Genomic DNA, 27,059 nt, shown 5'->3' on the forward strand with positions numbered 1-27,059 from the left:
CCCACTAGAAGATGAGCACTCTGCAGCCACCACAGCAGCGACACCCTGGCCCTTGGAGACAGGGTTATCAGCCGATGCATCTGAAGATGCGACCCGGACCACTTGTCCAACAGATCCCACTGAAAGATCCTTGCATGGAACCTTCCGAATGGAATTGCTTCGTAAGAAGCCACCATTTTTCCCAGGACTCGCGTGCAGTGGTGCACCGACACCTGTTTTGGTTTTAGGAGGTCTCTGACTAGAGATGACAACTCCTTGGCCTTCTCCTCCGGGAGAAACACTTTTTTCTGTTCTGTGTCGAGAACCATCCCCAGGAACAGTAGACGCTTTGTAGGAACCAGCTGCGACTTCGGAATGTTCAGGATCCAGCCGTGCTGTTGTAGCACTGCCCGAGCCAGTGCTACTCCGATAAACAACTGTTCCCTGGACCTCGCCTTTATAAGGAGATCGTCCAAGTACGGGATAATTATAACTCCCTTTTTTCGAAGGAGTATCATCATCTCTGCCATTACCTTGGTAAATACCCTCGGTGCCGTGGACAGACCAAACGGCAACGTCTGGAATTGGTAATGACAGTCCTGTACCACAAATCTGAGGTACTCCTGGTGAGGGAGGTAAATGGGGACATGCAGGTAAGCATCCTTGATGTCCAGTGATACCATGTAATCCCTTTCGTCCAGGCTTGCAATAACCGCCCTGAGCGATTCCATTTTGAACTTGAACCTTCGTATATAAGTGTTCAAGGATTTCAAATTTAGAATGGGTCTCACCGAACCGTCCGGTTTCGGTACCACAAACATTGTGGAATAGTAACCCCGTCCTTGTTGAAGGAGGGGTACCTTGACTATCACCTGCTGCGAATACAGCTTGTGAATTGCCTCCAGCACTGCCTCCCTGTCCGAGGGAGCTGTCGGCAAGGCAGATTTGAGGAAACGGCGAGGGGGAGACGTCTCGAACTCCAGCTTGTACCCCTGAGATACTATCTGTAGAGTCCAGGGATCCACCCGTGAGCGAGCCCACTGGTCGCTGAAGTACTTGAGACGGGCCCCCACCGTACCTGGCTCCGCCTGTGGAGCCCCAGCGTCATGCGGTGGACTTAGAGGAAGCGGGGGAGGACTTTTGTTCCTGGGAACTGGCTGTATGCTGCAGCTTTTTCCCTCTACCTCTGCCTCTGGGCAGAAAGGAAGCGCCTTTAACCCGCTTGCCTTTCTGGGACCGAAAGGACTGTACCTGATAATACGGTGCTTTCTTCGGCTGTGAGGGAACATGGGGTAAAAATGTTGATTTCCCAGCTGTAGCTGTGGAAACGAGGTCCGAGAGACCATCCCCAAACAACTCCTCACCCTTGTAAGGCAAAACTTCCATGTGCCTTTTAGAATCAGCACCACCTGTCCACTGCCGAGTCCACAATCCTCTCCTGGCAGAAATGGACATTGCGTTTATTTTAGATGCCAGCCGGCAAATATCCCTCTGTGCATCTCTCATGTATAAGACTGCGTCTTTAATATGCTCTATGGTTAGCAATATAGTGTCCCTGTCTAAGGTATCAATGTTATCTGACAGGGAATCTGACCACGCAGCTGCAGCACTGCACATCCATGCTGAAGCAATAGCTGGTCTCAGTATAATACCTGAGTGTGTATATACAGACTTCAGGATAGCCTCCTGCTTTCTATCTGCAGGCTCCTTTAGGGCGGCCGTGTCCGGAGACGGTAGTGCCGCCTTTTTTGACAGACGTGTGAGCGCTTTATCCACCCTAGGGGATGTCTCCCAACGTGACCTATCCTCTGGCGGGAAAGGGTACGCCATTAGTAACCTTTTAGAAATTACCAGTTTCTTATCGGGGGAAACCCACGCTTCTTCACACACTTCATTTAATTCATCAGATGGGGAAAAACCACTGGAAGCTTTTTCTCCCCAAACATAATACCCTTTTTTGTGGTACCTGGGGTAATATCTGAAATGTGCAACACATTTTTCATTGCCGTAATCATGTAACGGGTGGCTCTATTGGAATGTACACTAGTCTCATCGTCGTCGACACTGGAGTCAGTATCCATGTCGACATCTGTGTCTGCCATCTGAGGTAGTGGGCGTTTTAGGGCCCCTGATGGCTTTTGAGACGCCTGGGCAGGCACGGGCTGAGAAGCCGGCTGTCCCACATCTGCTATGTCGTCAAACTTTTTATGTAAGGAGTTGACACTGTCGCGTAATTCCTTCCACATGTCCATCCACTCAGGTGTCGACCCCGCAGGGGGCGACATCACATTTATCGGCATCTGCTCCCCCTCCACATAAGCCTCCTCATCAAACATGTCGACACAGCCGTACCGACACACCGCACACACACAGGGAATGCTCTGACAGAGGACAGGACCCCACAAAGTCCTTTGGGGAGACAGAGAGAGAGTATGCCAGCACACACCAGAGCGCTATATATATAGGGATTCACACTACCCACAGTGATATTTCCCCTATAGCTGCTGATATTACACAGATTGCGCCTAAATTTAGTGCCCCCCCTCTCTTTTTTACCCTATGTAGTCTGGAAACTGCAGGGGAGAGCCTGGGGAGCGTCCTTCCAGCGGAGCTGTGAGGGAAAATGGCGCCAGTGTGCTGAGGGAGATAGCCTCGCCCATTTTCCGGCGGACTTCTCCCGCTTTTTTATATGTATATCTGGCAGGGGATTTTACACATATATAGTCTTAATGACTATATTATGTGTTTATTTTGCCAGCAAGGTACTATTATTGCAGCCCAGGGCGCCCCCCCCCCCAGCGCCCTGCACCCATCAGTGACCGGAGTGTGTGGTGTGTATAGGGAGCAATGGCGCACAGCTGCAGTGCTGTGCGCTACCTTGATGAAGACCGAAGTCTTCTGCCGCCGATTTCCAGGAACGTCTTCTTGCTTCTGGCTCTGTAAGGGGGACGGCGGCGCGACTCCGGGACCGGACGACCGAGGCTGGGCCTGTGTTCAATCCCTCTGAAGCTAATGGTGTCCAGTAGCCTAGAAGCCCAAGCTAGCTGCAAGCAGGTAGGTTCGCTTCTCTCCCCTTAGTCCCTCGTAGCAGTGAGTCTGTTGCCAGCAGATCTCACTGAAAATAAAAAACCTAAATTATACTTTCTTTTCTAGGAGCTCAGGAGAGCCCCTAGTGTGCATCCAGCTCAGCCGGGCACAAAATTCTAACTGAGGTCCGGAGGAGGGGCATAGAGGGAGGAGCCAGTGCACACCAGGTAGTCCTAAATCTTTCTTAGTTGTGCCCAGTCTCCTGCGGAGCCGCTATTCCCCATGGTCCTTAAGGAGTTCCCAGCATCCACTAGGACGTCAGAGAAAAGTAGTTAACATAGGTCATAGACCATCGATATTTTGAATCGATGGTCGATAGCCATTCTTACTGGTGCGTTATCTATCACCTTAATAATAATAATAATAATTTTATTTATATAGCGCTCTTTCTCCAATAGGACTCAAGGCGCTTCCACTTATAACTGCTTTATCACCTCTCCAGGCTTAATACATCAGTGCCCCAAACCCCGTTGGGGCACTCAGAGGTGCATGTTGGTTTCCTACAAAGGTGAATTTACAGCGGAATGCAGATAACATGAAATTGTCTGAAAATATTTTTCCTTATATAATAAGTACTTATGCAAGCAATACAGTACTACTATTCACACCGCAAAAAAAGACATGATAAAAAGGCTAAAATAGCAGTAACAGAGCACAGTACACCGAGCAACCAAAACTATTGCCAGTATGGACTGGCATGTCCCCCAAACCGGTGACACCACACAGCAGGACAGGCCACGCCCACCCGCCGCTGCCGTAGCAGCGCTGCACCCGATCAGGTCATGTGATGTCTTTGTAGTTTCCGTTTCTCGTTACATCCGGGTTGTTGTGTGACCGGCAGAAGGCGGCACCGGAGGGGAGAGCAGCACCTGTCGGAGATACGGTACATTCCGCTATAGCGGAATCATAGGGCAAGGATAAAATGGGGCGACGTGAATAATATAGGGTTAGGGCTTTGTTATGGAGTGAAGTGAGCTTGGGAGAGTGTGTAGTGCCACAGAGGGGTAGGGGGCACAGGGTGTGTTTGGAGAGCTGGAGACAGTGTTGCAAATAATATTTAGGAGGATGTTAGAGGGTAAAGGGGGAGAATGGAAGAGAAACAGTTTGATATTGTTCAAACTTTCATGAGATGAGAGAGGTGCCATAAGGGTTTTATTATTTCATTTGGTGATGACTTGGGGGGCTTTGGACTGGGGTTAATTGGTGTGTGGCTAGGGGAAAAGGTCCCTTAACCCACTTGAATCTAGCATCAACGGGGTCGGAGGCAGTAAATGGTATAGGGTTGGTAGCGACTAGATCCCCTTTGCCGGAAGGACCTTGTCGTGTCAGGCACTGGGCAATGGTTGAGGCAGGAGTTGTATTTCGGCTGTACTGGGAATATGCATTAATAAAAGTTTGAATGTTTGGAAACATATGTGCTTTAAGGACACAGGGAATTGAAGGTTAGGGAAGGCTGTCGTAAATGATGATGATGATGATGATGATACAGGTGTGACTGTGTGAATAACCAGGAAAAGTGACTGTAAGGGCTGGTTGTGCTGGTTTTAGTCACTGGGTTGGTAGAGGCTGGTCTCAGTGGAGAGAGAAAACTCATGAAGCTGTGCTGGTCAGTCCTGGATGTCTGTACATTTACTGTATATTTATCCCACTCTGCTCCTGACAGATGGACCGGTGACACTGTTGCTGATTCTGGATATTTCCTTCAGTGGCCAATATGAGTAAACTACCCGGAGATTTCCATGCTGATCTAGAGAGGAGCCTTCCTGCTATTGCCTCTATCAATTCATCATTCAGCCAGAGCCTGTCCCCACAGTACTACCTGCATCCAGAACAGCGCAGGGTCATCTCTGATGTACGCCGGACATTCTGCCTTTTTGTCACATTTGATTTGCTTTTCATATCCCTTTTGTGGATTATTGAGCTCAATGTGAGTACATAGCAGACCTTATGTAAGGTTTTTAAACCTATAACCACTAATATTATTCATCCACTTGACAGTGCCTTCCCCATCTGGGCTTGTGTAGTCTTGGAAAACTGTGATATTAAATGTTAATATGCTAAATATACATGTAATGTTGTGTTCACTGTCATCTGGCCAAAATCTGCTTTTGCCCAACCTTCAACATTCTGTAGACTCCCATTCCCCTGATTGTTTTAGGTAAATTACTTTGATGATGCCTTTTCCCCAGTGCATGTGTTACAAAGGATTGCCCGTTTCATACACGCCGATCAGTCAGCCTTATACAGATGTGTCCTCATACATCTTTGCTGCAGTGGCACCAGACAGCTCCTCTTGGCACGCCAAGTCCTGTGAGATGCTGTTAGCATTGGGCATCTTTTTTGCAGAAACTGTGTCTAAGTCACAACACAATGCAACTAGGATGCACCAGGAGACTGTGCTGATTAATATGATGTGTGATAGCTGCATGTCTGTTTGTGACTCCATGGTCTATTTACTTGGCGAGAGAGAAAGGAGCGGATTGGTTGGTCCTAACTGTCATGTTACAAGGTCTGGGCCTAATTCAGACCTGATCGCTGCAGCAACATTTTTCTCTAATGGGCAAAACTGCATTGCAGGTGGGGCAGATATAACATGTGCAGAGAGAGTTAGATTTGGGTGGGGTGTGTTCACACTGAAATCTAAATTGCAGTGTAAAAATAAAGCAGCCAGTATTTACCCTGCACAGAAACAATATAATCCACCCAAATCTAACTCTCTGCACATGATATATCTGCCCCCTGCACTGCACATGGTTTTTCCCATTAGAGAAAGATTTTGCTGCTGCGATCAGGTCTGAATTAGGCCCTGTGTTTGAAAAATGACAGGAGCTGGTTGGCTAGTACTTTCTCTCCCTATGGCTTAGTACATAGACGCCTAAATCTCTGAATCTGCATACGAAATCCTTTGAATTACTATGCAGCGGCCTTGGCTTATTTCTCTGACAAATTCCGTTGTACCTAATTTACACACTCGGTCACACACAGATATACAAGTGTCGCATTTCTTGCTGATTCGTGTGCAACTTGGATGTATTTATGGCAAAAGAAGATGCCTGACACTAGCGGAGTAGCATAGGACCTATTGAGGCTAGTTGTATGAGGACAGATCTGTACACAGGACACAGGGGGTAGTGCTTGTTGCTAGGGCTGTGCTCCCAGTGCCACATATGTCCCCAGTGGCAGATATTTCCCCACGGTGCCAGGTACTCGCATGCCCCCAGTGCCAAATATAGCCCCCCCCCCCCCCCCCCATGTGCCAGGTACACATATACCCCCCCAGTGCCACATATGCCCCCAGTGCCAGATATTCCCCCACAGTGCCAGGTACTCGCATGCCCCCAGTGCCAAATATAGCCCCCCCCATGTGCCAGGTACACATATACCCCTCCAGTGCCATATATGCCCCCAGTGCCAGATATTCCCCAGCAGTGCCAGGTACTCGTGTACCCCCGTGCCAAATATAGCCCCCAACCCCCCATGTGCCACGTACACATACCCCCCCCCCCCCCCCCCCCCCCAGTGCCACATATGCTCCCCCAGTCCTCCCCCCCCCCCCTCCCCCGCTCCCCTGCTGTTTTGTGTTGGAAGGACACGGGGGGCACAGCGCGCGCCTCTCCTGGGTCTCCGGCGGGTCTGTTAAAGGAAGTGCCGGTTAGTGAGCCAATCAGAGCTCACGAACGGCACTTCCTTTATTAGACCCGCCGGAGACCCAGGAGGGACACAGGAGAGGCGCGCGCTGTGCCCTGCGCTCCGTGTCCCTCCTTACAGCGGCGGCGGGTTAGTGAGGAGACCGCGTCCGCATGTCAATCTGCTCTAAATCAGTGGCGGCGCCCCCGCAGCCCCCAAGCCACTGCGAGGGCTGCGGGGGCAGTAGTTACGCCACTGTAAACAACAGTAAGATAGTTAGAAGCTGGTACCCAGCAGTTTTTTAACAAAGGAAACACCAAAGAAAAATTAATTATATGTACACACACTGTATTTAACTACAGCAGGTCGAAAGCTAAAAGGTAGACAGTGCTTAAGGTTGATTTGTTCAGAAGGTCGATATGACAATGGTCGACACAAGTTTAGAAAAAAAAAACCCTCCACTTTGTCATCATTTACCATCCACATGGACTGTGATTGTGAATAGTAACCTGGGCTGAGCCAAGCCGTAGCAGAGCGATGCACTTTGTCGAAGCGTGGCAAACATACACATATCCACTAATATGGCTCAGATATGGTGAAACATACAAAATAACACCAAGAAAGCCTTCATGGTTCCTATTGGATTTTGGTGTTTTTTTTAAGAAAACTGCAGACTATGGGAGAAATGTAATATCCTGCGAGATGCAGGCATTGGCAAGTCTGCCTAATATTTTAAAGCGGTAATAGTTTAAAATGCAAAACCGACCTGGTTTTGGCTTTTATATTATTGCTGCTTTAAAACATGGGACAGACTCTCTGGAATCTTGCCAAGGTGGTAGCATCCGTCGGGGTGCAACATTTTGGAATGGTCAATGGGAGTTCTTTGGCAGATCAAGTCCTTGTTGAGTGTGGCTTGTATGTTGTATATATGTAATAAACTGGATGATTTATGGACTCCCATTTATGATCATATACACATTTCTGAACGTATACATACTGTTTGTAAGCAGAAGAGATGTATTCTTAATATACCCTACAGTGTATCATTTAATGAGGAATACGTCAAAATCAATGGAAAAGAGGTGAATGTAAGCTCCCAAGGGCAGAATCTAATCTAACTTGTACAGGTTAAATGAGTTGTTCCTTTCTGCTCCTGGGCCTTCTGAGATACAGCAGTTTGTCAAAGTAAAAGCAAAAAGAAATTGGGATTAAGGGGTCAGCTGGCAGGCTGCACATCCATCACCCAAAATGGTAACTGTGTTTGTATTGATTGCAATTCCAGCCACAAGATTTTAGAGAAGTGATGTCTGTGTGTGCTTAGGACACAATAAGTGTTTGAGATTGTACCAGTGCAAGCTGCGGAAGTGTCCGGTGTAAAGATTCTAAGGCAGTTGACAAGGCAGTGACAATGATTTAGTAGACATTGGGGCTTATTCTGAAGTGTATGTATGCTTGTCATATGTTACAATAACCTGAAGAGGTGTAACTGGGCTGTAATGATGTTTTCTCATGTAGGCAAAAATTATCGAGGGCATGTGGGCCCATATGTGAGCTATGCATAGTTGAACATAGACATAATTATGACTGGCATATCACTTGTAGCAAGGCGGGCATATGTTCACCGCAAGATGCATCTAGCTCTCCATGTGGAATTAAGCATTTTTTATTTGTGCATCCGTTCCTTTTATGGACCTCTTAAGATCCATTTTTTTAGGCAACCTACTGAAAGAGTAGGTCTATGGCCAACTTGTAGACAGGTCTCGTTACTAATTCGTTTTACACTGCCTCCTGTGCGAACTTCCATGATCCATGTACCTGTTAGAAAGCAGACAAAATGCACATGTATGTAGGTGAGCGGGAGCAGGATTTCTTTGTGCAGACTGCAGTAATCAACAGCTCTGAGACCAATGGAATGGAAGTCTCGGGGGCCTTAAGGGGCCCATACATCAGCAATTGCACAAAAATGAATCACAGATTCAGACACCTACAGCCCCCCCTCTCCCCAATTTAATAATCCACCAATATTCGCCCATACGTTGCAGATATTTTGCAGTGATTCGCAGATCATTTTCATTCAAACATCAGCAAATCATGACTGTCCCATTTTAATAGTAAAATACTGGTAACGGTCTGCATACTGGCTGATCGTTACTATACACTAGCAATCTAAAGCCTCAATTGGTCAGGGAAATCCATCACGTTGGACAACCTGATTAACCGATGCTAATCTCTTTTTGATAGGGATTTGATCAGTGAAACGCATTCACCTGTGAAACGCAGAATTTACCCAATTGATTGCTGATGTTTGTATTCCGTTATTCAATGGTAAAAAAAGGAATAATCTAGTGTTCACTCTATAAATTCAAGAGGGCAGGGCGCCGGACTGTGGGGGCATATGTGTGGGCGCGGTGAAACCGCGTGAATGGATGCCGTGTGCATGCGCACGTCATCTTTACACGCTGGGAGGGCAGGAAGCGGACGGCTGTTTTAGCAGGGCGCCGCAGAAAGGGCAGGGCGGATTTTGCCCTTAAAAAATTGGGCAGGGTGCGGCGCCCTGCTAAAACAGCCTATCGAGAACTCTGTGATCTGTAACTTGTTGCAACCAATCACTTTTTTAAGCTTTAAACTGTATAGTGTTGTCCGACTATAGAAAGAAGAGCAGGGTCCTCTTCCCTCATGTGCTTTATGTCTCTTAATTCACCACCTCTCCCCCTTTCAATACTCCCTTTGATGGCACCAAATCCTTCGGTTTTCTGTCACCCTGATACTTATTTCAGTGCAGTATACTGACGCAGCTATGTTTATATACCCTGTGCTTCTCCTATATTGTATTGAACTGTAAGTCTCTGTCTTCATGTTTTGCGTATTTGTTTACTCTGTAATCGGGCACTGCGGATCCCTTGTGGTGCCTTATGAATAAATGATGATGATAATTATCTAATTGTAATGTGCTATAACACATCTTCAGCTTTCCATTCTTTAACAAATACAGTTTGTGTGAGAAAAAGGATGTGTGTGCAGGGAGATTGTGATGAATATTTACAGAAAAAGGACAGAGGTGTATATGGCACAATGGGGGCTCATGAAAGGCTGACTTTGCTAATTTGTAATGCTTAGTATAGGTTTGCCAATAACCTAACTGATTTTTGTAATGACAACCCCTCACCCCACCTTGACACCTATTAGTGTATTTCCTCTTCAGGTTACAGGCAATGTGTGGGCACTTGTTATATTCAGTCCTGTTATGGAGGAAGTATACTAGCTTCAGTTCACTAATAGGGGAGTAAATTGTTCCTTCAACTTTCTTTAAGTTTAGAAAAGTTCCTGTTGTCCCTTGGCTTGTAGAATAATTGTTCCTCTTGCTATTTTGCTTGTAATTAGTCCAGATCTGTTCATTTCCACATTGATAACATGATGAAGTGGAACATGTGATTTGTTGTATGCATTTCTGTAGAGTTACATACAAGCTAATGTACACCTGTTTTGTTTTTTTTCTTACTCTTAGACTAATAATGGAATTAAGAAGAACTTGGAAAACGAGATCATCTATTACAGTTTCAGCACCTCATTCTTTGACATATTTGTAAGTGTTGCTCACCTCCCAGCCATTTCCATCCTGGACTGTATGTTTCTGGGGACAGTCTTGTCTAAGCAGTATCTACAAACGGCACTCTTTTGTTTTACTGAGCTGTATAATATACGTGTATTAACGGTCGTGTTCTTATTAAATTGTGTTCATTATGCTGTTTGCACCTCTTCAGCAGGCTGTCATATTAAAGTGGTACCAACAGAGCAGGCACACAATGAGTGATCCTTTTAGACTTTGCCGAAATTCATTATGCATTAGTTGATGCTTACACAGGAGTGTGGCTATTCCTTCCAGTTTCTATACTGATGCCAGTGAAAATGCAATGCTGCAGGACTCTTATGTTCTAACACCTGAGACAGAGTTACTGTGTAATAAACCCTGGGATATATGGGAAAGGGTCTGTCACTTTTTTTTTTTTTTTTTTTTTTTTTCCCTATATCCAGTCCGCAAACTGCTATCTGAAGGCCCCTGTTTCTCTTTACATTACTAGAATTATGCTGAAATAATCCTGGAATAAAAAGCAAGAATGAAATATAAGCATTATTGTGTTTACTAGTGTGAGGGTGTGTGTGTACATGTGATAGGGAATATAGATTGTAAGCTCCACTGGGGCAGGAACTGAAGTGAATAGCCAAATATTCTCTGTAAAGCGCTGCAGGATATGTGTGCGTTATATAAATAACTGGTAATAATAATAATACTTATGAACCAGCCAGTGTTAATTTATGGTGACAGATGCACTTGAAATAAATGCCTGCTGAATGTTTTAGTTTACATCATGACATCCCTACACCGGAGTTTTTTCATGAAGTAAGAGTCCTGCTGTCAGATACAGTTTTTAAAATCTGCATTGTGCTATGATTTGTGCTTTGTGTGCCCAGATTTCCACTTATTTGTATTATGGGGCGCAACGTGTGTGTTGGCAGTGGCATGGAAATAGAGATTTGCACAGCCAGGCAGTAGTAGTTTGGTGTTGTGAGTGTGTTTCAAAATTGGATGCATTTCACTTTGCAGAGCCTTGGAGAAATGTGATTCCCTACTGTGATATCAAGATAATGAGTAGTAAGAGGTCAGAGTAGTAGGTATGTACCTTTCTGTGCAGAGGAGTGCATGGAATTGTGTAGCTGGGGGTGTGCTCTGCGCTCCCTAAAATGCTTACTTGTGTATTTGAGTATCCGAGCAGCCCAGGTTAGAATAGGAAACTCTTTTCGTTTGTTTCCTTGCTTTACGAAATCTAGGGGGAGGGTGACCAACCTTTGGCGCTACTGGTTAATACTCAGAAATAGTGGTTTATTTATAATAGAACACAGTTTTCTGCAAAAAATATATATAGCGAAAGTCTTATTGTCAAATTGAGGTGTGTATAGTTATGCACAGTGTGTATATGGATGTAATGGGTATATACGGAGGCAATGGGATGTGTCTAGATATCAGCTTGTTTATTATGGTAATAATTCTTTAAAAAAAAATTTTTTGACAATATTGATTTGAACCTTATTGCTTTATCGCGCTCTTTGTATTACTAGCAAACAGTGAGAATTTGAAATTACATATAATAAAAATAAAAAGCTAAAATACATTGGTATTGAACATGTAATAAATAACACTTTGTATACAATTCTAAAAAATGATGGAGACCGGTCTCCTGCTTTTTATGGTATTGGTGGATTGTTATGTGTAAGTTCCGGCAGGGCAGATTGTGTCCGCAAAAAGGTCCGGTTTTTAGTAAGTTCCTGATAATCCGTGATTGCAGGTTGGAGTAACAGTATTTCGTTTTCAGGTGATAAAAGTTATTATTGATCGCTTACGTGTCTTCACCCTGTTCAGGGCTGGGAAGTCCGTGCGTGTCCAATGGTGCTGCAGGTGTCTTTCTCCGTAGCCGCGGTTTGTTACAGGCGCCTGTAACCCCGGTTCTCTTGGTGTTTCCTCGCCGGCGTCTTCCAGGAAGTCGGGATCTCCGGGTTCGGGTGAAAGAAGGGGGCGTGGTCCAACACGTTTCACTCGGCCAATGGAGATCCCGGAGATCCCGACTTCCTGGAAGACGCCGGCGAGGAAACACCAAGAGAACCGGGGTTACAGGCGCCTGTAACAAACCGCGGCTACGGAGAAAGACACCTGCAGCACCATTGGACACGCACGGACTTCCCAGCCCTGAACAGGGTGAAGACACGTAAGCGATCAATAATAACTTTTATCACCTGAAAACGAAATACTGTTACTCCAACCTGCAATCACGGATTATCAGGAACTTACTAAAAACCGGACCTTTTTGCGGACACAATCTGCCCTGCCGGAACTTACACATAACAATCCACCAATACCATAAAAAGCAGGAGACCGGTCTCCATCATTTTTTAGAATTGTATACAAAGTGTTATTTATTACATGTTCAATACCAATGTATTTTAGCTTTTTATTTTTATTATATGTAATTTCAAATTCTCACTGTTTGCTAGTAATACAAAGAGCGCGATAAAGCAATAAGGTTCAAATCAATATTGTCAAAATTTTTTTTTTTTTAAAGAATTATTACCATAATAAACAAGCTGATATCTAGACACATCCCATTGCCTCCGTATATACCCATTACATCCATATACACACTGTGCATAACTATACACACCTCAATTTGACAATAAGACTTTCGCTATATATATTTTTTGCAGAAAACTGTTCTATTATAAATAAACCACTATTTCTGAGTATTAACCAGTAGCGCCAAAGGTTGGTCACCCTCCCCCTAGAGTGCATGGAATTCTCCACTTCAGATGTGTCCAGTTTCAAAGATGGCGGCCTTTGAGTTTTGTCATATACTTGTAATGGAAATGGTTTTGCTCCCCCATGTCCCACTGCCATGTATTTCCAGATGCACTCCAAGTAATGTAATAAAAAGTTGAGCGCCACACATGTAAAAATGTGGCCCAGATGGAACCCTAATCTCTTGATTAATGTAAGCTGTCAATCATGCTAAACTGCACATTATTTCAGGGAGGAAACTGAACATCTGTTTTCTCTTTGATAGAGGTGGTGTAAGTGATTGGTGCAGTGATATTTTGCGCTGCTCTGTGCATCCACTAAACTATCTACACTACATTTTTTACGTTTCAGTTCATAGTTTGATCATTGGTTACTATTGTATAGATTAAGCATCTCCTAAACCCATTCACCATTCATTTCTCTCCCTTCCATTGTGTGCTTTCATAATAAACAAGATATGTATAGCACATTTAGATATTTTGTTTTCTTTTTGCAGCTTCTGGCAGTATTCCGGTTCTCTGCTCTACTTCTTAGTTATGCCATTCTCCGTCTTCGGCACTGGTGGGCTATAGCGGTAAGGGTGTTTTTGTATTTTTCTATATTATTTATTATTTGGTCTATATATTAGGCTGATTTGGTAACCTGCTATGACCAGCAGTCTGTAGATGCAGCCTAACATCCAACAAATAAGGGTTTCTCCCAGAATGTGCAGAACCAAATCTGAGCTGGTGAGGTAAAATCAGTGTGTTGATTTGACACTGAATGACCCGTAGTCGTTCTGGGTGTATATTCCTATCCAGATCCGGATAACCGGAAAGTCCATACCCCAAAAGGATGATAACTGGGTGAATGGATATAAATATGTTTTACATCTTCATCTCACATAGGAGATGAGATGTAATAGCGTCCGAGATTGCGGAGGTGCGGGATGATTTTGGTCGTTTTTTTAAAGCGACAGTCATTTTACAAAGCAAATCCATGCTGTGTAAATGACTACTGCTTTAAAAAAACCCTCCAAGATTCTGTCATCCCGCACCTCCGGAAATCTCGGACACCGTTAAATAGCGCCTATGCAGTCTTATTGGGTTTGGATTGAAATGCCGGCAGTTGGGATGCCGGTGGTCAGAATACTGACCGCGGCATCCTGACCAGAATACAGACAGGGGAAGGTAAGTATACTTACCTTGCCCCCCCCTCCACTGGCCCCCTAACCCTCCCGTCTAGCAGCCTAAACCTGCTGGTGTCTGCATTCCAAGGAGTGTCGGGATTCCGGCGTCTGTATTCTGACTACCGGGATCCTGACCAGATCCCATCTAATTAGTGTGTTATTAGCATAAAGTGGTGAATTAAAACCATGCATTAGTAAGCAGAAATACCTAGCAAATGAATGAGGAACGCCAGTTGGTAAGTGTGTTCACCCTCAATATTGTTGTTGTGGATATTACATTGTTCGGTAAGGTGAAAACTCCTCCTGTTTCCAAACTGCTCTCACAGAGCCTGTTACTATACTAATGTACAGCAAAAGCACATACTGTAGATGTTCCTGATGCTGGCTTTTTAGAATTAAATGTTAATATTGTATGCCTTAGTTGTTCGCTTCCTAGTATGTTACTTTAACCCGAGTATATTTCATAACAAAATAAAACTTTTTTTTTTTTTTTAAGTAATATTAAAGAGTGCAAAAGTCAGTTACATAATGGATGACATGTATAAAGCTGGTGCATAGGCTACAGCAGAGGTTCCCAAACTGTGTGCCGTGGCTCCCTGGGGTGCCTTGGGACACTTGCAGGGGGGCCCTGGGTTGGTGGTCCAGAACCAATTCAAATTATTCATGGTCAATATAATAGGCAAAACCAGTGCTGGTGGCTGCCAGTCATAAAATATGTGGCCAAACAGAAGCAAATCTCGTCCCTCACCACACAACTGACCCTAAGGATGATATATAAACGCAATCTACTTAATGTAATATTTCTTTCTAAATTTCTCAATAAGAAATTTTTGGCCTAGGGGTGCCGTGAAAAAAATTCTGATATTCTAGGGCGCCGCAATTCAAAAAAGTTTGGAAACCACTGGGCTACAGCATAAGGTGTTGTAATTCAAAGCAACCAGATTCCAGCTGTCCTTTTATGTAGCAGTTTAGGAAGTGAAAGCGATTACAGCACCTCTCTGTGCAGGAGAATGGGCAGCGGTACACTATTATGTGCTTGCTTTTAGGACGATGGGGAAGTATCCATTTTACTTGTGTAGTTACATTACCTGTCTAGAAACTATGTACGGCTAAACCGGATTATGCTACTCTATTATCGTAAGGACATAGATGATTCTGTAGTCTTGCAAGCGGGTTGATGAATGAGAAGCTAACCATTCACCCTGCTTTCTCCTAGGTCACAACCCTGGTTACCAGCGCATTTCTAATTGCCAAAGTTATTATGTCACAGGTGAGTGCTTCCACTGTGTATAATATTTCAGAGCACACACACACACACACACACACACACACACACTCTCTCCTAGTCATGTAACTAATGCTTTTATCTTTCACACAATCTGCATTCATTCTCTTGTATATGAATTGTTTTTTCTCAGCTCCTTTCCAAAGGGGCATTTGGGTATTTGCTGCCCATTATTTCTTTTGTGCTGGCATGGCTGGAGACATGGTTCCTGGATTTCAAGGTCTTGACACAAGAAGCAGAGGAGGATCGATGTGAGTGCGCATTTGGGCAAAAGGAAATGCTGTAATTAGGTGAGAGAGGCAGAATGCATGTGTGTTCTTCACAATCAATTATGTCTGTATCACCAGGGTATCTGGCTGCTCAAGCTGCTGCTCTTCGTCCTGCTCTTCTGTACCCGGGGGCTACCTCTGACGGACAGTTTTACTCCCCACCAGAGTCATTTGCAGGTGAGACCCCGTCACCCCATCAGAGATGGCACCAAATATTTCACACCCACACCCTAGCTCTTTTGTTCCTTTTTATGTTCTATATTTTTTTTTTTTTTAGTTCATAGGTGACCCCAAAGCTTATTGAATGAAAAATGTATTAAATATGTCTCCCCTATCGCCACAGGGTCAGATGATGAGTGTGATGACGATGATGAAGCCGTGGGGAGGAATGCTGTTACATCACAAGATCGGGATTATGTAAGGAAGGGAAAAGAGGCCATGGAAATTGTAGAGCAAATATTAGGACAGGAAGTCAACTGGAAGTTTGAAAAAAGCAACGTAAGTATACCACATCTTCTCCAGGAGCATACTTCTCTGTGCACATGCCCCAGAATAGAGCATAGGAAAGCTGGGGCGTGTGTCGTATGCATTTCAAGATCATTTGCAAGTGAATAGTAATTGCGCTGTAACGGGACTTTCTCATATAGGCAAATGTCAGGGAGTGCATGTTAATGCAGCCGTGGGCTATGCATACTTAGAAGTAAGCATAATCTGCTGGTTTCCATGCGTATAATTTGCACCAAGTATGTGCTGCTGCAGCCGCGCCCTGGTGTGGATGACAGAGAGTGCGGACAGGTGTGAGCAGCCCTCAAAGATGCTTACGACATTGTTATTTCCATGCAGGTGTGTATATGTCTGATTTGCATTTAACTCCGCACCAAGACCATGATATCCATTTGCTGTACACAACAATTACTTCATGGTAGTAAAAAAATAAAAAGATTTGTTACGGGAGACACACACATCAAACATGCTCTTATGTGGCTGCTGAGTATAGCACTTGGTTTTAACTCCTTCCTTTCCTTGTATTTTAGGATCTTGGAGACGTTGTGTACACACTAGACATTCCTTTTCATGGAAAGACCTTTATCTTGAAGGTAAGAAAGGCGTTAAAGGGTGAGATACGAGAACTGGATTGTACTTTCAATTATTTTATTTACGTTTAGCCACTCCCCTGATAATTCTTTGCCTACTGTTCTTAGGCGTTTATTCAGTGCCCTGCAGAGATTGTGTACCAAGAGGTAATCCTACAACCTGAGAAAATGGTTTTATGGAACAGGACGGTGGCTGTATGTCAGGTCAGCACTTGTCTCACTCTACACAGTTTAGGACTTGTTGGCCATATATCTTGTAGCTTCTACAACAGTTTCCAGGGGTCAACTTTTGAACAATTTTTGCTGTTAGACAGGTCATGCCCTTTCTTAGAGGATTTTTCCCCTTGAGCCCAAACTGTTACATGCATGTGCCTCTCAGTCTTTACAAGCAGTTAGTGCATGGGTGGGTGTGGTATGCAGCAGCTGATTGGACAATATCTTCCCCAAATCCAATCAGCTGCTCCATGCAGTACTTACCCACAGAGGTGGAAGTTTAAATCTTTAGTGCAGGTACTAAAGTAACCTGTTTTAATAGTAGTAGTTGCTCAAAAGTGAGCCCACTCTTATTTACCACTACATGGCTAAGGTGAGAACAGAGATATTGAGTAAAGGCGTGCTTCACATCATCCTATACAAAGCATTCTTCTATTGAGATCTCAGAACTGCCTAGTGCACAAAAAAATCTGATCCCTGTAATTTGCTACTCAGATACTGCAGCGTGTGGATGACAACACCCTTGTATCATATGACGTGTCGTCTGGTGCAGCTGGTGGGGTGGTGTCTCCCAGGTTAGTGTCTTCATTTCCCTCCATTAACTCCTTTGCTTTTATAACTTGCCAACTCTAATTCCTAATTTGCACACCAGGGATTTCGTGAATATACGGCGGATTGAGAGAAGAAAGGACCGATACTTATCAGCTGGTATTGCAGGCACACACCATGCCAGACCTCCACTTACAAAATACGTACGGTGAGGAGTCTGTTGCCCTTGTACCATAATTAGATAATATCCTTTGTGAATAAATAGCACTGTCCATGCAGTATGAGATGTGTCAACATTTACAAATTCCTTCCAAAAGTAGGCTCTTTAGTGTTACTTCCATCTGCCAGTAGGTGGTGCAGTACCCAAAGCAACATGTAAACAGACTGTTGAAGTGTAAAAAATGCAAGTCTAAATTTGTACAATATTGCCTCTATAAGCTAAGCCAGTCTATAATGTACAATTCTTAGGGGTATATTCAATTGAAGTCTGATCAATTCCGACATTCATTCGTCAGAATGGATCCGACCTGGGCTATTTAATGCATTCTCAATTCGACTTTAAAAAATGTCGAATTGAGATGCGGGAGCTTAGACGGGGAGAGCCGCTGCTGTAGCAGCATCCACCCGGCTCTAGCAGGCGAGGTCTTTTTTTAAAGTCGAATTGAGATGGTTGAAAAGGGGACCAAAACCTATCTGTTTTGGCCCCGTTTTCGACACAAGCACGCGGATCAGCAGCTATTCCGCCGATCCACGTACTTTTCAACAATTCGAATTCCTCGACTTGTCAAATAATTTGGGATTAGATTGAATAGGTCGGAACCCCTTCTGACCTAAAAATGCAGAAAACTGCCGTCTTTTAGACAGACGGCAGCTTTCCACTTCAATTGAATATACCCCATAGACAGAAAAAGGTAAATCTCCAATATAAACTCACTTTATAGGTATTTTCCAGTATGGCCTGTATGAATCATGTTATTGAGTCTGCCAGTATGTCCTGCTGGCTTGATACATTGCTTTCAGTATAATTTGTAAATGTCATTTTAGGCATTTCCATTTTGTTAGTTTTTACATCACAAAATAATGTTAAATCTTTGATCTGGGCAGAGGTATTAATGACCAATTACAATGTATACAGAGTTGTACTGTAGATTTGCAAAATCTACACAAATCCTGATAAAGGGAGATGGAAAGTTTGAATTAATGTGTACTTGTTTCTCTGTTCAGGGGGGAGAATGGACCAGGAGGTTTTGTCGTTCTGAAAAGTTCTCGAAACCCTTCTGTTTGTACGTTTATTTGGATCCTCAACACTGATTTGAAGGTAGGTGTCTTGTAATGCAATCTGGGGTTTTGTTTATTTGACCTGCCATGACTAAGTGATTAAGGATAGTCGTTACAGGCATCCTGGCGGTTGGGATGCCGGCAGTCAGGTGGAGACCAAGGCTGGAACACAGATAGCGGACATCCCAAAGATAAGTATCGGGGTTAGAGTTATGGTCCGGGAGGAGGGTTGTTAGGATTAGGCACTAGGCGGGGGTGGGTAGCCATAGCCGCTATCCCCAAGAGTTAGCCATATCCGCCACCCCAGAAAGGTAGGGGAAGGTTAAAATACTTACCCCATCTGGTGTCAGGATCTTCAGTGTCGGGATCCTGCTGTCGGTCATGTGGCTGCCGGTATTACATACCGAACCAGTCATTGCATATCCTGTACCCCATGTTGTCTTGATATTACAAAATTATGTATATAAAATCAGTCCATTCAATATAGCCAAATTGGTATAGCTTTAGCATCTGTTAACAATCTAGATTGTTAACAAAACCTATCTAGTCAGTTAGTTTATACAAAAGTAATCTAATTGCATAACATCCACAGTCATAAAAATCTTTTTATATAAATCGCCTATTGCATTCAGCCTTCTAGGCAAAGCCATATACAATATGCAGCTACAAAAATAGGTCAAAATACTGTTAAATAAATTGACAAACCTATGCATTCAGCTGTCACGGCGGGATTATTGTGTTATTGTGTAACAGCTGTTGGATTTGTGACCTTTTGGGGTGTGTGCAATATACTACTATAATTACATTTCAATAGATTTAATATAGGTATACTATTTTAGGAATATTTGCATTGTCCTTCTGTGACTTTGTGGATGTATTGTATGATTTTGTGCTCTGCTCAAATAAAGCATTGGTGAAACAAATACAGTTTAGGGTTTCTGTGGTTTGCGCAGGTATGATTGCAATTTAAGCAAGATAACTATTGTTACCAGGGGTAAGTGGATCTTTTATGTAATTGGTCTAATGAGGAGCGTCTTCGTCTGTGGCAAGAACAGATGTATTGTGCAACTAGTTATGCTGTTCTCAGTTTGTCCATAAGGATAAATAGATTCCTCCCCTCCCACTTGTGTTTTCATGAAGATGAAGTTTACACTCTGAGTTGACTTTTTATAATGGTCTCATTAATTAGTGTATTTTGTGCATTTGCAGCAGGGAACGTATTAATGTGTTGCAGGTCATTAGATAGCATGTTCCTTATAATGAGTCTATTGCACACTTTGCTGATATCGGTGCGTGTGGCCTACATGAGGAGCACAAATTTAGGCCTATATGCATGATCTTATAAAATGCATATGATCTATTTGTCACAAGGGAAGTTGCTCTTCTTTTAAAATAAATAACTCAGAAACTAAGCAGTATGGATCGGAAAGATGTAAAGACTTTTGCTGTTCCGACATTTAAAAGTACTTATCCTGTCCGTCCTTAAAACATTTTAAGGCGGAATAACAATCAACCATTTGTGTGCATCTTAGGCCTAATTTGAGAACCTTACATAGGTGGTCATTCCGAGTTGATCGCTCGTTATTTTTTTTCGCAACGGAGCGATTAGTCGCTAATGCGCATGCGCAATGTCCGCAGTGCGACTGCGCCAAGTAAATTTGCTATGTAGTTAGGAATTTTACTCACGGCATTACGAGGTTTTTGGCCGTTTTATGGGAGTGTGTGAAAAAACGCTACCGTTTCTGGGAAAAACGCTGGGTGTGTTTGTGACGTCAAACCAGGAACGAAACTGACTGAACTGATCGCAGATGCCGAGTAAGTGTGGAGCTACTCAGAAACTGCTAAGAAGTGTCTATTCGCAATTCTGCTAATCTTTCATTCGCAATTTTGATAAGCTAAGATTCACTCCCAGTAGGCGGCTGCTTAGCGTGTGCAAAGCTGCTAAAAGCAGATTGCGAGCGAACAACTCGGAATGAGGGCCATAGTGTAGGTGACAGCTCTGATATTCCTACATGTCATCATCCTAGAATCAGTGTCTACTGTCCCTAGAATAGAGCGTGTTCTGCAAGAAAACACAAAGTAGATGGTCTGCTACTGTGTAGATGTAGCATCTAGCTAGAATATAATGCCATGTATCCTATATAATAAAAGGCTTCCGCTGCTCCTCGCCTCTGAGGAGAAATCAAGTATTTTGCCCATCGGCAGCCACTAGATAGTGCCCCATGGAGCAATTCAAGTGTTCCTCTGTTCGGGTACGCAAAACCGCCAGCGCTGACATAGAAACATAGAATTTGACGGCAAATAAGAACCACTTGGCCCATCTAGTCTGCCCCTTTTTTTTCTTTTTTTTTTTTCTTTAACCATATTTTTATCTCAAACCTTGTTTGATCCTTACTTCTTTTTAAGGATATCCTTATGTCTATCCCATGCATGTTTAAATTGCTCTACTGTCTTAGCATCTACCACCTCTGATGGGAGGCTATTCCACTTGTCCACTACCCTTTCTGTGAGGAGTAGTGGATAAGTAATGCGACATTACTGTTATGATGTTCCCTCATTTTGACGGTCTGGTAACTAGTAGAAAATATACTTCCTATACTCAGTTCAGTGATCTCAGCTCACTTCTGCCAGAGTTCTGTATTTTCTATACTAGTATTTCTCCTTTTTTATATCGCTTCTTGTCTCCACCATAACTGGCTCTCTGTTTATTTCTTTCTCTGCAGGGTCGCCTTCCTCGCTACCTCATCTACCAGAGCCTGGCTGCCACCATGTTTGAGTTCTGCAGCCACTTGCGCAAAAGAGTCAGGGAAGTTTACAGTGGATCAACATAGACTTTTCCTGCCAGTAGTCCTACGCTGTGCTGCCTCCTAGCTGCTGACTAAAGCATTGACCCGGAAGCTGCTTTCTTCCCACTTATCCTTTGTTGAACTTAACAGAAGGAAGGACCATACCGCATAACACATGCAATATTCCCGGTGGCTACGGAAAACTCCTACTAGTCTTTCTGACGCATCTGATTAAGGAAAGTTGTTGGGCTTTTTCTGGTTGGTTTTTGAGGAATGCTGAGGAACTTGGACATACTTCTATACCAAGTGAGATCATGTGTTAAGTGCTGATGTTTGTTGCGCCCTGTTCCTGCCACATCAGTCACTATACAGTCATACTGCAGATGACCCTCTATAGCGGAGAATGCTGTAAGTGAATAGCGTCTGAGCCACTAATTAAGTTTTTATTATTATAGAAATGAAACTGACTGGCAGGGCTCCCTGTTTATTTGGGGGCTTAGGAGTTGACCCTATGCTGGGCATGCAGGGTTAATGTCTCCCAAATTAAGTGACTTTAATGGATTGCAGAGATCCAGTTTACAAATCTGAATGAGTTTGTACTGCTTGTCTCTCATTGTTTGGCTGTAGTGAGTAATGGAGGATACCCCGGTCAAGTAAGTAGAGGGGATGCACTGAAGATTTGGCAAAACGGTTTGTTCACTAAATAATTTTCATTGTTTTAACACCTTATATTCCAGTACATGCATTTGGTGAGGTGTTAACACATCTTAATGTTTTCTTTAGTTAGAATCACCACTCCTAAATAATTTCACTTGTTTTTATTCTGCAAATTATTATATTTTTCTCTTATGTCAAAATCATGCAGTGCCTACCAGCCGTCTTATTTTATGTTACAGTTTCCAGCATACCTCCCCATACTGAGAGTTGTAGCGTAGTAGTGACTGTGAAAGTTTGTGTTCCACTGACCAGTCAGCCACCACAAGGTGCAGCGGGGGGTTTATGAAATGCCTGGCATCTTATCCGTCCTGATCAATGTTTTGTCAGATTCATTTAAAGAAGATTCAGTCTTGCTATGTTTTTCTAACGCAATCTCAGACATTTTTTGTTTTTCGAAATTTTTAAAGAAAACCAAAAAAAAAATCTTGATAAAAACATTTAAATAAAATGAGTCCTATTCCTTTTTTTTTTTTTTTTTTGGGGGGGGGGGGGTCTGGTGATCAAATGGACAGTGTTTGAAGAAAACTTACTGCACATTGATGAAATCTGTTAAGTATGTGTAAAAGGGGAGTTATATAAAAGCTTTGAGATGAAGTACCAACCAATCCGCTTCTGTTGGTTTTCAAACACAGCCTGTATAAGAATAAATTATGATCTGATTGGTTAGTACTTTTTCTCTCTCCATTTTGTCTCCAAGCTTGGTTAGTACTTTTTCTCTCTCCATTTTGTCTCCAAGCTTGGATGCATCTCTCCACCCCCATACCATAACAGACTCTAAAGAAGATTTGCTGTCCTGAGATAAATCTACTATAACATCTACTTCCCAATTAGAAAATGTTGGGTTCAGGTCAGCAGCCTTCTGGGTTATATACTCTCCAGTCGATGTTTGATCAATGCATTATTCTGGAAGATGCAGAATAGTAACACTACAGCCCTAACACTCATCATGTAAAAAAAATGGCTAATAAGGATGGTTGTTATCACTGTGAACATGTGGAAGCACTGAGATAACAGCAGAGCTTTATTTACTAAATTCTCCTGCATTCTTCAGGAGAGTCCACTACTGATCAGACATACAAGAGTCAAATTATCTGGAAAATTAAACTGTCAATGATATTAAAAGCAAACACCCCGTGTTTTTGCGCTTAATAATCATTGCCATTTTCTCTGACGTCCTAGTGGATGCTGGGGACTCCGTCAGGACCATGGGGAATAGCGGCTCCGCAGGAGACAGGGCACAAAAGTAAAAGCTTTAGGATCAGGTGGTGTGCACTGGCTCCTCCCCCTATGACCCTCCTCCAAGCCTCAGTTAGGTTTTTGTGCCCGGCCGAGAAGGGTGCAATCTAGGTGGCTCTCCTAAAGAGCTGCTTAGAGTAAAAGTTTTGTTAGGTTTTTTATTTTCAGTGAGTCCTGCTGGCAACCGGCTCACTGCATCGAGGGACTTAGGGGAGAGAAGTGAACTCACCTGCGTGCAGGATGGATTGGCTTCTTAGGCTACTGGACACCATTAGCTCCAGAGGGAGTCGGAACACAGGTCTCACCCTGGGGTTCGTCCCGGAGCCGCGCCGCCGACCCCCTTGCAGATGCCGAAAAGTGAAGAGGTCCAGAAACCGGCGGCAGAAGACTTTTCAGTCTTCATAAGGTAGCGCACAGCACTGCAGCTGTGCGCCATTGTTGTCAGCACACTTCATAGCAGCGGTCACTGAGGGTGCAGGGCGCTGGGGGGGGCGCCCTGGGCAGCAATGATAGTACCTTATTCTGGCTAAAAATACATCACATATAGCCCCTGGGGGCTATATGGATGTATTTAACCCCTGCCAGGTCTCAGAAAAACGGGAGAAGAAGCCCGCCGAAAAGGGGGCGGGGCCTATTCTCCTCAGCACACAGCGCCATTTTCCCTCACAGAAATGCTGGTGGGAAGGCTCCCAGGCTCTCCCCTGCACTGCACTACAGAAACAGGGTTAAAACAGAGAGGGGGGGCACTTATTTGGCGATATGACTATATATATTAAAATGCTATAAGGGAAAAACACTTATATAAAGGTTGTCCCTGTATAATTATAGCGTTTTTGGTGTGTGCTGGCAAACTCTCCCTCTGTCTCCCCAAAGGGCTAGTGGGGTCCTGTCCTCTATCAGAGCATTCCCTGTGTGTGTGCTGTGTGTCGGTACGTGTGTGTCGACATGTATGAGGACGATGTTGGTGAGGAGGCGGAGCAATTGCCTGTAATGGTGATGTCACTCTCTAGGGAGTCGACACCGGAATGGATGGCTTATTTAAGGAATTACGTGATAATGTCAACACGCTGCAAGGTCGGTTGACGACATGAGACGGCCGGCAAACCAATTAGTACCTGTCCAGGCGTCTCAAACACCGTCAGGGGCGTTAAAACGTCCTTTTACCTCAGTCGGTCGACACAGACACGGACACTGACTCCAGTGTCGACGGTGAAGAAACAAACGTATTTTCCTTTAGGGCCACACGTTACTTGTTAAGGGCAATGAAGGAGGTGTTACATATTTCTGATACTACAAGTACCACAAAAAAGGGTATTATGTGGAGTGTGAAAAAACTACCTGTAGTTTCTCTATCGTCCTAAGTGGATGCTGGGGTTCCTGAAAGGACCATGGGGAATAGCGGCTCCGCAGGAGACAGGGCACAAAAGTAAAGCTTTTACAGGTCAGGTGGTGTGTACTGGCCCCTCCCCCTATGACCCTCCTCCAGACTCCAGTTAGATTTTTGTGCCCGGCCGAGAAGGGTGCAATTCTAGGTGGCTCTCATAAAGAGCTGCTTAGAGAGTTTAGCTTAGGTTTTTTATTTTACAGTGATTCCTGCTGGCAACAGGATCACTGCAACGAGGGACAGAGGGGAGAAGAAGTGAACTCACCTGCGTGCAGGATGGATTGGCTTCTTGGCTACTGGACATGAAGCTCCAGAGGGACGATCACAGGTACAGCCTGGATGGTCACCGGAGCCACGCCGCCGGCCCCCTCACAGATGCTGAAGCAAGAAGAGGTCCAGAATCGGCGGCTGAAGACTCCTGCAGTCTTCTTAAGGTAGCGCACAGCACTGCAGCTGTGCGCCATTTTCCTCTCAGCACACTTCACACGGCAGTCACTGAGGGTGCAGGGCGCTGGGGGGGGGGCGCCCTGGGAGGCAAATGAAAACCTTTAAAAAGGCTAAAAATACCTCACATATAGCCCCAGAGGCTATATGGAGATATTTACCCCTGCCTAAATGTACTAAATAGCGGGAGACGAGCCCGCCGAAAAAGGGGCGGGGCCTATCTCCTCAGCACACGGCGCCATTTTCTGTCACAGCTCCGCTGGTCAGGAAGGCTCCCAGGTCTCTCCCCTGCACTGCACTACAGAAACAGGGTATAACAGAGAGGGGGGGCAAAATAAATGGCAATATATTAATATAAAAGCAGCTATAAGGGAGCACTTAATCATAAGGCTATCCCTGTCATATATAGCGCTTTTTGGTGTGTGCTGGCAGACTCTCCCTCTGTCTCCCCAAAGGGCTAGTGGGTCCTGTCTTCGTATAGAGCATTCCCTGTGTGTCTGCTGTGTGTCGGTACGTGTGTGTCGACATGTATGAGGACGTTATTGGTGTGGAGGCGGAGCAATTGCCAAATATGAGGATGTCACCTCCTAGGGGGTCGACACCAGAATGGATGCCTTTATTTGTGGAATTACGGGATAGCGTCAACTCGCTTAAGCAGTCGTTTGCCGACATGAGGCGGCCGGACACTCAATTAGTGCCTGTCCAGGCGCCTCAAACACCGTCAGGGGCTGTAAAACGCCCCTTGCCTCAGTCGGTCGACACAGACCCAGACACAGGCACTGATTCCGGTGGTGAAGGTGACGAATCAACCGTATTTTCCAGTAGGGCCACACGTTATATGATTTTGGCAATAAAGGAGATGTTACATTTAGCTGATACTACAGGTACCACTAAACAGGGTATTATGTGGGGTGTGAAAAAACTACCAGTAGTTTTTACCGAATCAGAAGAATTAAATGACGTGTGTGATGAAGCGTGGGGTGCCCCGATAAAAAACTGCTAATTTCAAAGAAGTTATTGGCTTTATACCCTTTCCCGCCAGAGGTTAGGGAGCGCTGGGAAACACCTCCTAGGGTGGACAAAGCGCTAACACGCTTATCAAAACAAGTGGCGTTACCCTCTCCTGAGACGGCCGCACTTAAAGATCCATCAGATAGGAGGATGGAAAATATCCAAAAAGGTATATACACACATGCAGGTGTTATACTACGACCAGCTATTGCGACTGCCTGGATGTGCAGTGCTGGGGTAGTTTGGTCAGAGTCCCTGATCGAAAATATTGATACCCTGGACAGGGACAATATTTTACTGTCGTTAGAACAAATAAAGGATGCATTTCTTTATATGCGTGATGCACAGAGAGATATCTGCACACTGGCATCACGGGTAAGTGCTATGTCCATTTCGGCCAGAAGAGCTTTATGGACACGACAGTGGACAGGCGATGCGTAGAGGAGTTATTTGGGGTCGGTCTATCGGATTTGGTGGCCACGGCTACGGCCGGGAAATCCACCTTTCTACCTCAAGTCACTCCCCAACAGAAAAAGGCACCGACCTTTCAACCGCAGCCCTTTCGTTCCTTTAAAAATAAGAGAGC

General features: G+C 44.4%; 1 protein-coding gene across 1 annotated transcript; it reads left to right on the plus strand.

The window, feature by feature from the left end:
- The first annotated feature begins 3,837 nt into the window (after positions 1–3,837).
- STARD3 (StAR related lipid transfer domain containing 3) lies at positions 3,838–22,846 on the plus strand. Its single transcript, XM_063959731.1, has 14 exons — positions 3,838–3,949; positions 4,730–4,993; positions 10,199–10,276; positions 13,536–13,613; positions 15,424–15,477; positions 15,626–15,743; positions 15,840–15,938; positions 16,105–16,259; positions 16,796–16,858; positions 16,964–17,059; positions 17,564–17,643; positions 17,721–17,825; positions 18,842–18,935; positions 21,619–22,846. The coding sequence occupies exons 2-14, from the start codon at positions 4,781–4,783 to the stop codon at positions 21,724–21,726; spliced, it is 1,341 nt and encodes a 446-aa protein (XP_063815801.1). The 5' UTR covers positions 3,838–3,949; positions 4,730–4,780; the 3' UTR covers positions 21,727–22,846.
- Positions 22,847–27,059: the final 4,213 nt, after the last annotated feature.

Source organism: Pseudophryne corroboree, chromosome 3 (genome assembly GCF_028390025.1).
Source record: "Pseudophryne corroboree isolate aPseCor3 chromosome 3, aPseCor3.hap2, whole genome shotgun sequence".
Taxonomy (NCBI): domain Eukaryota; kingdom Metazoa; phylum Chordata; class Amphibia; order Anura; family Myobatrachidae; genus Pseudophryne; species Pseudophryne corroboree.

Excerpts from the sequence above, each read along its gene's own strand:
- STARD3 (XM_063959731.1), top strand. The coding sequence starts at position 4,781 with ATGAGTAAACTACCCGGAGATTTCCATGCTGATCTAGAGAGGAGCCTT. Across the intron at positions 17,060-17,563 it reads GGACGGTGGCTGTATGTCAG|ATACTGCAGCGTGTGGATGA; the intron begins GTCAGCACTTGT and ends TTTGCTACTCAG. Across the intron at positions 18,936-21,618 it reads TCCTCAACACTGATTTGAAG|GGTCGCCTTCCTCGCTACCT; the intron begins GTAGGTGTCTTG and ends CTTTCTCTGCAG.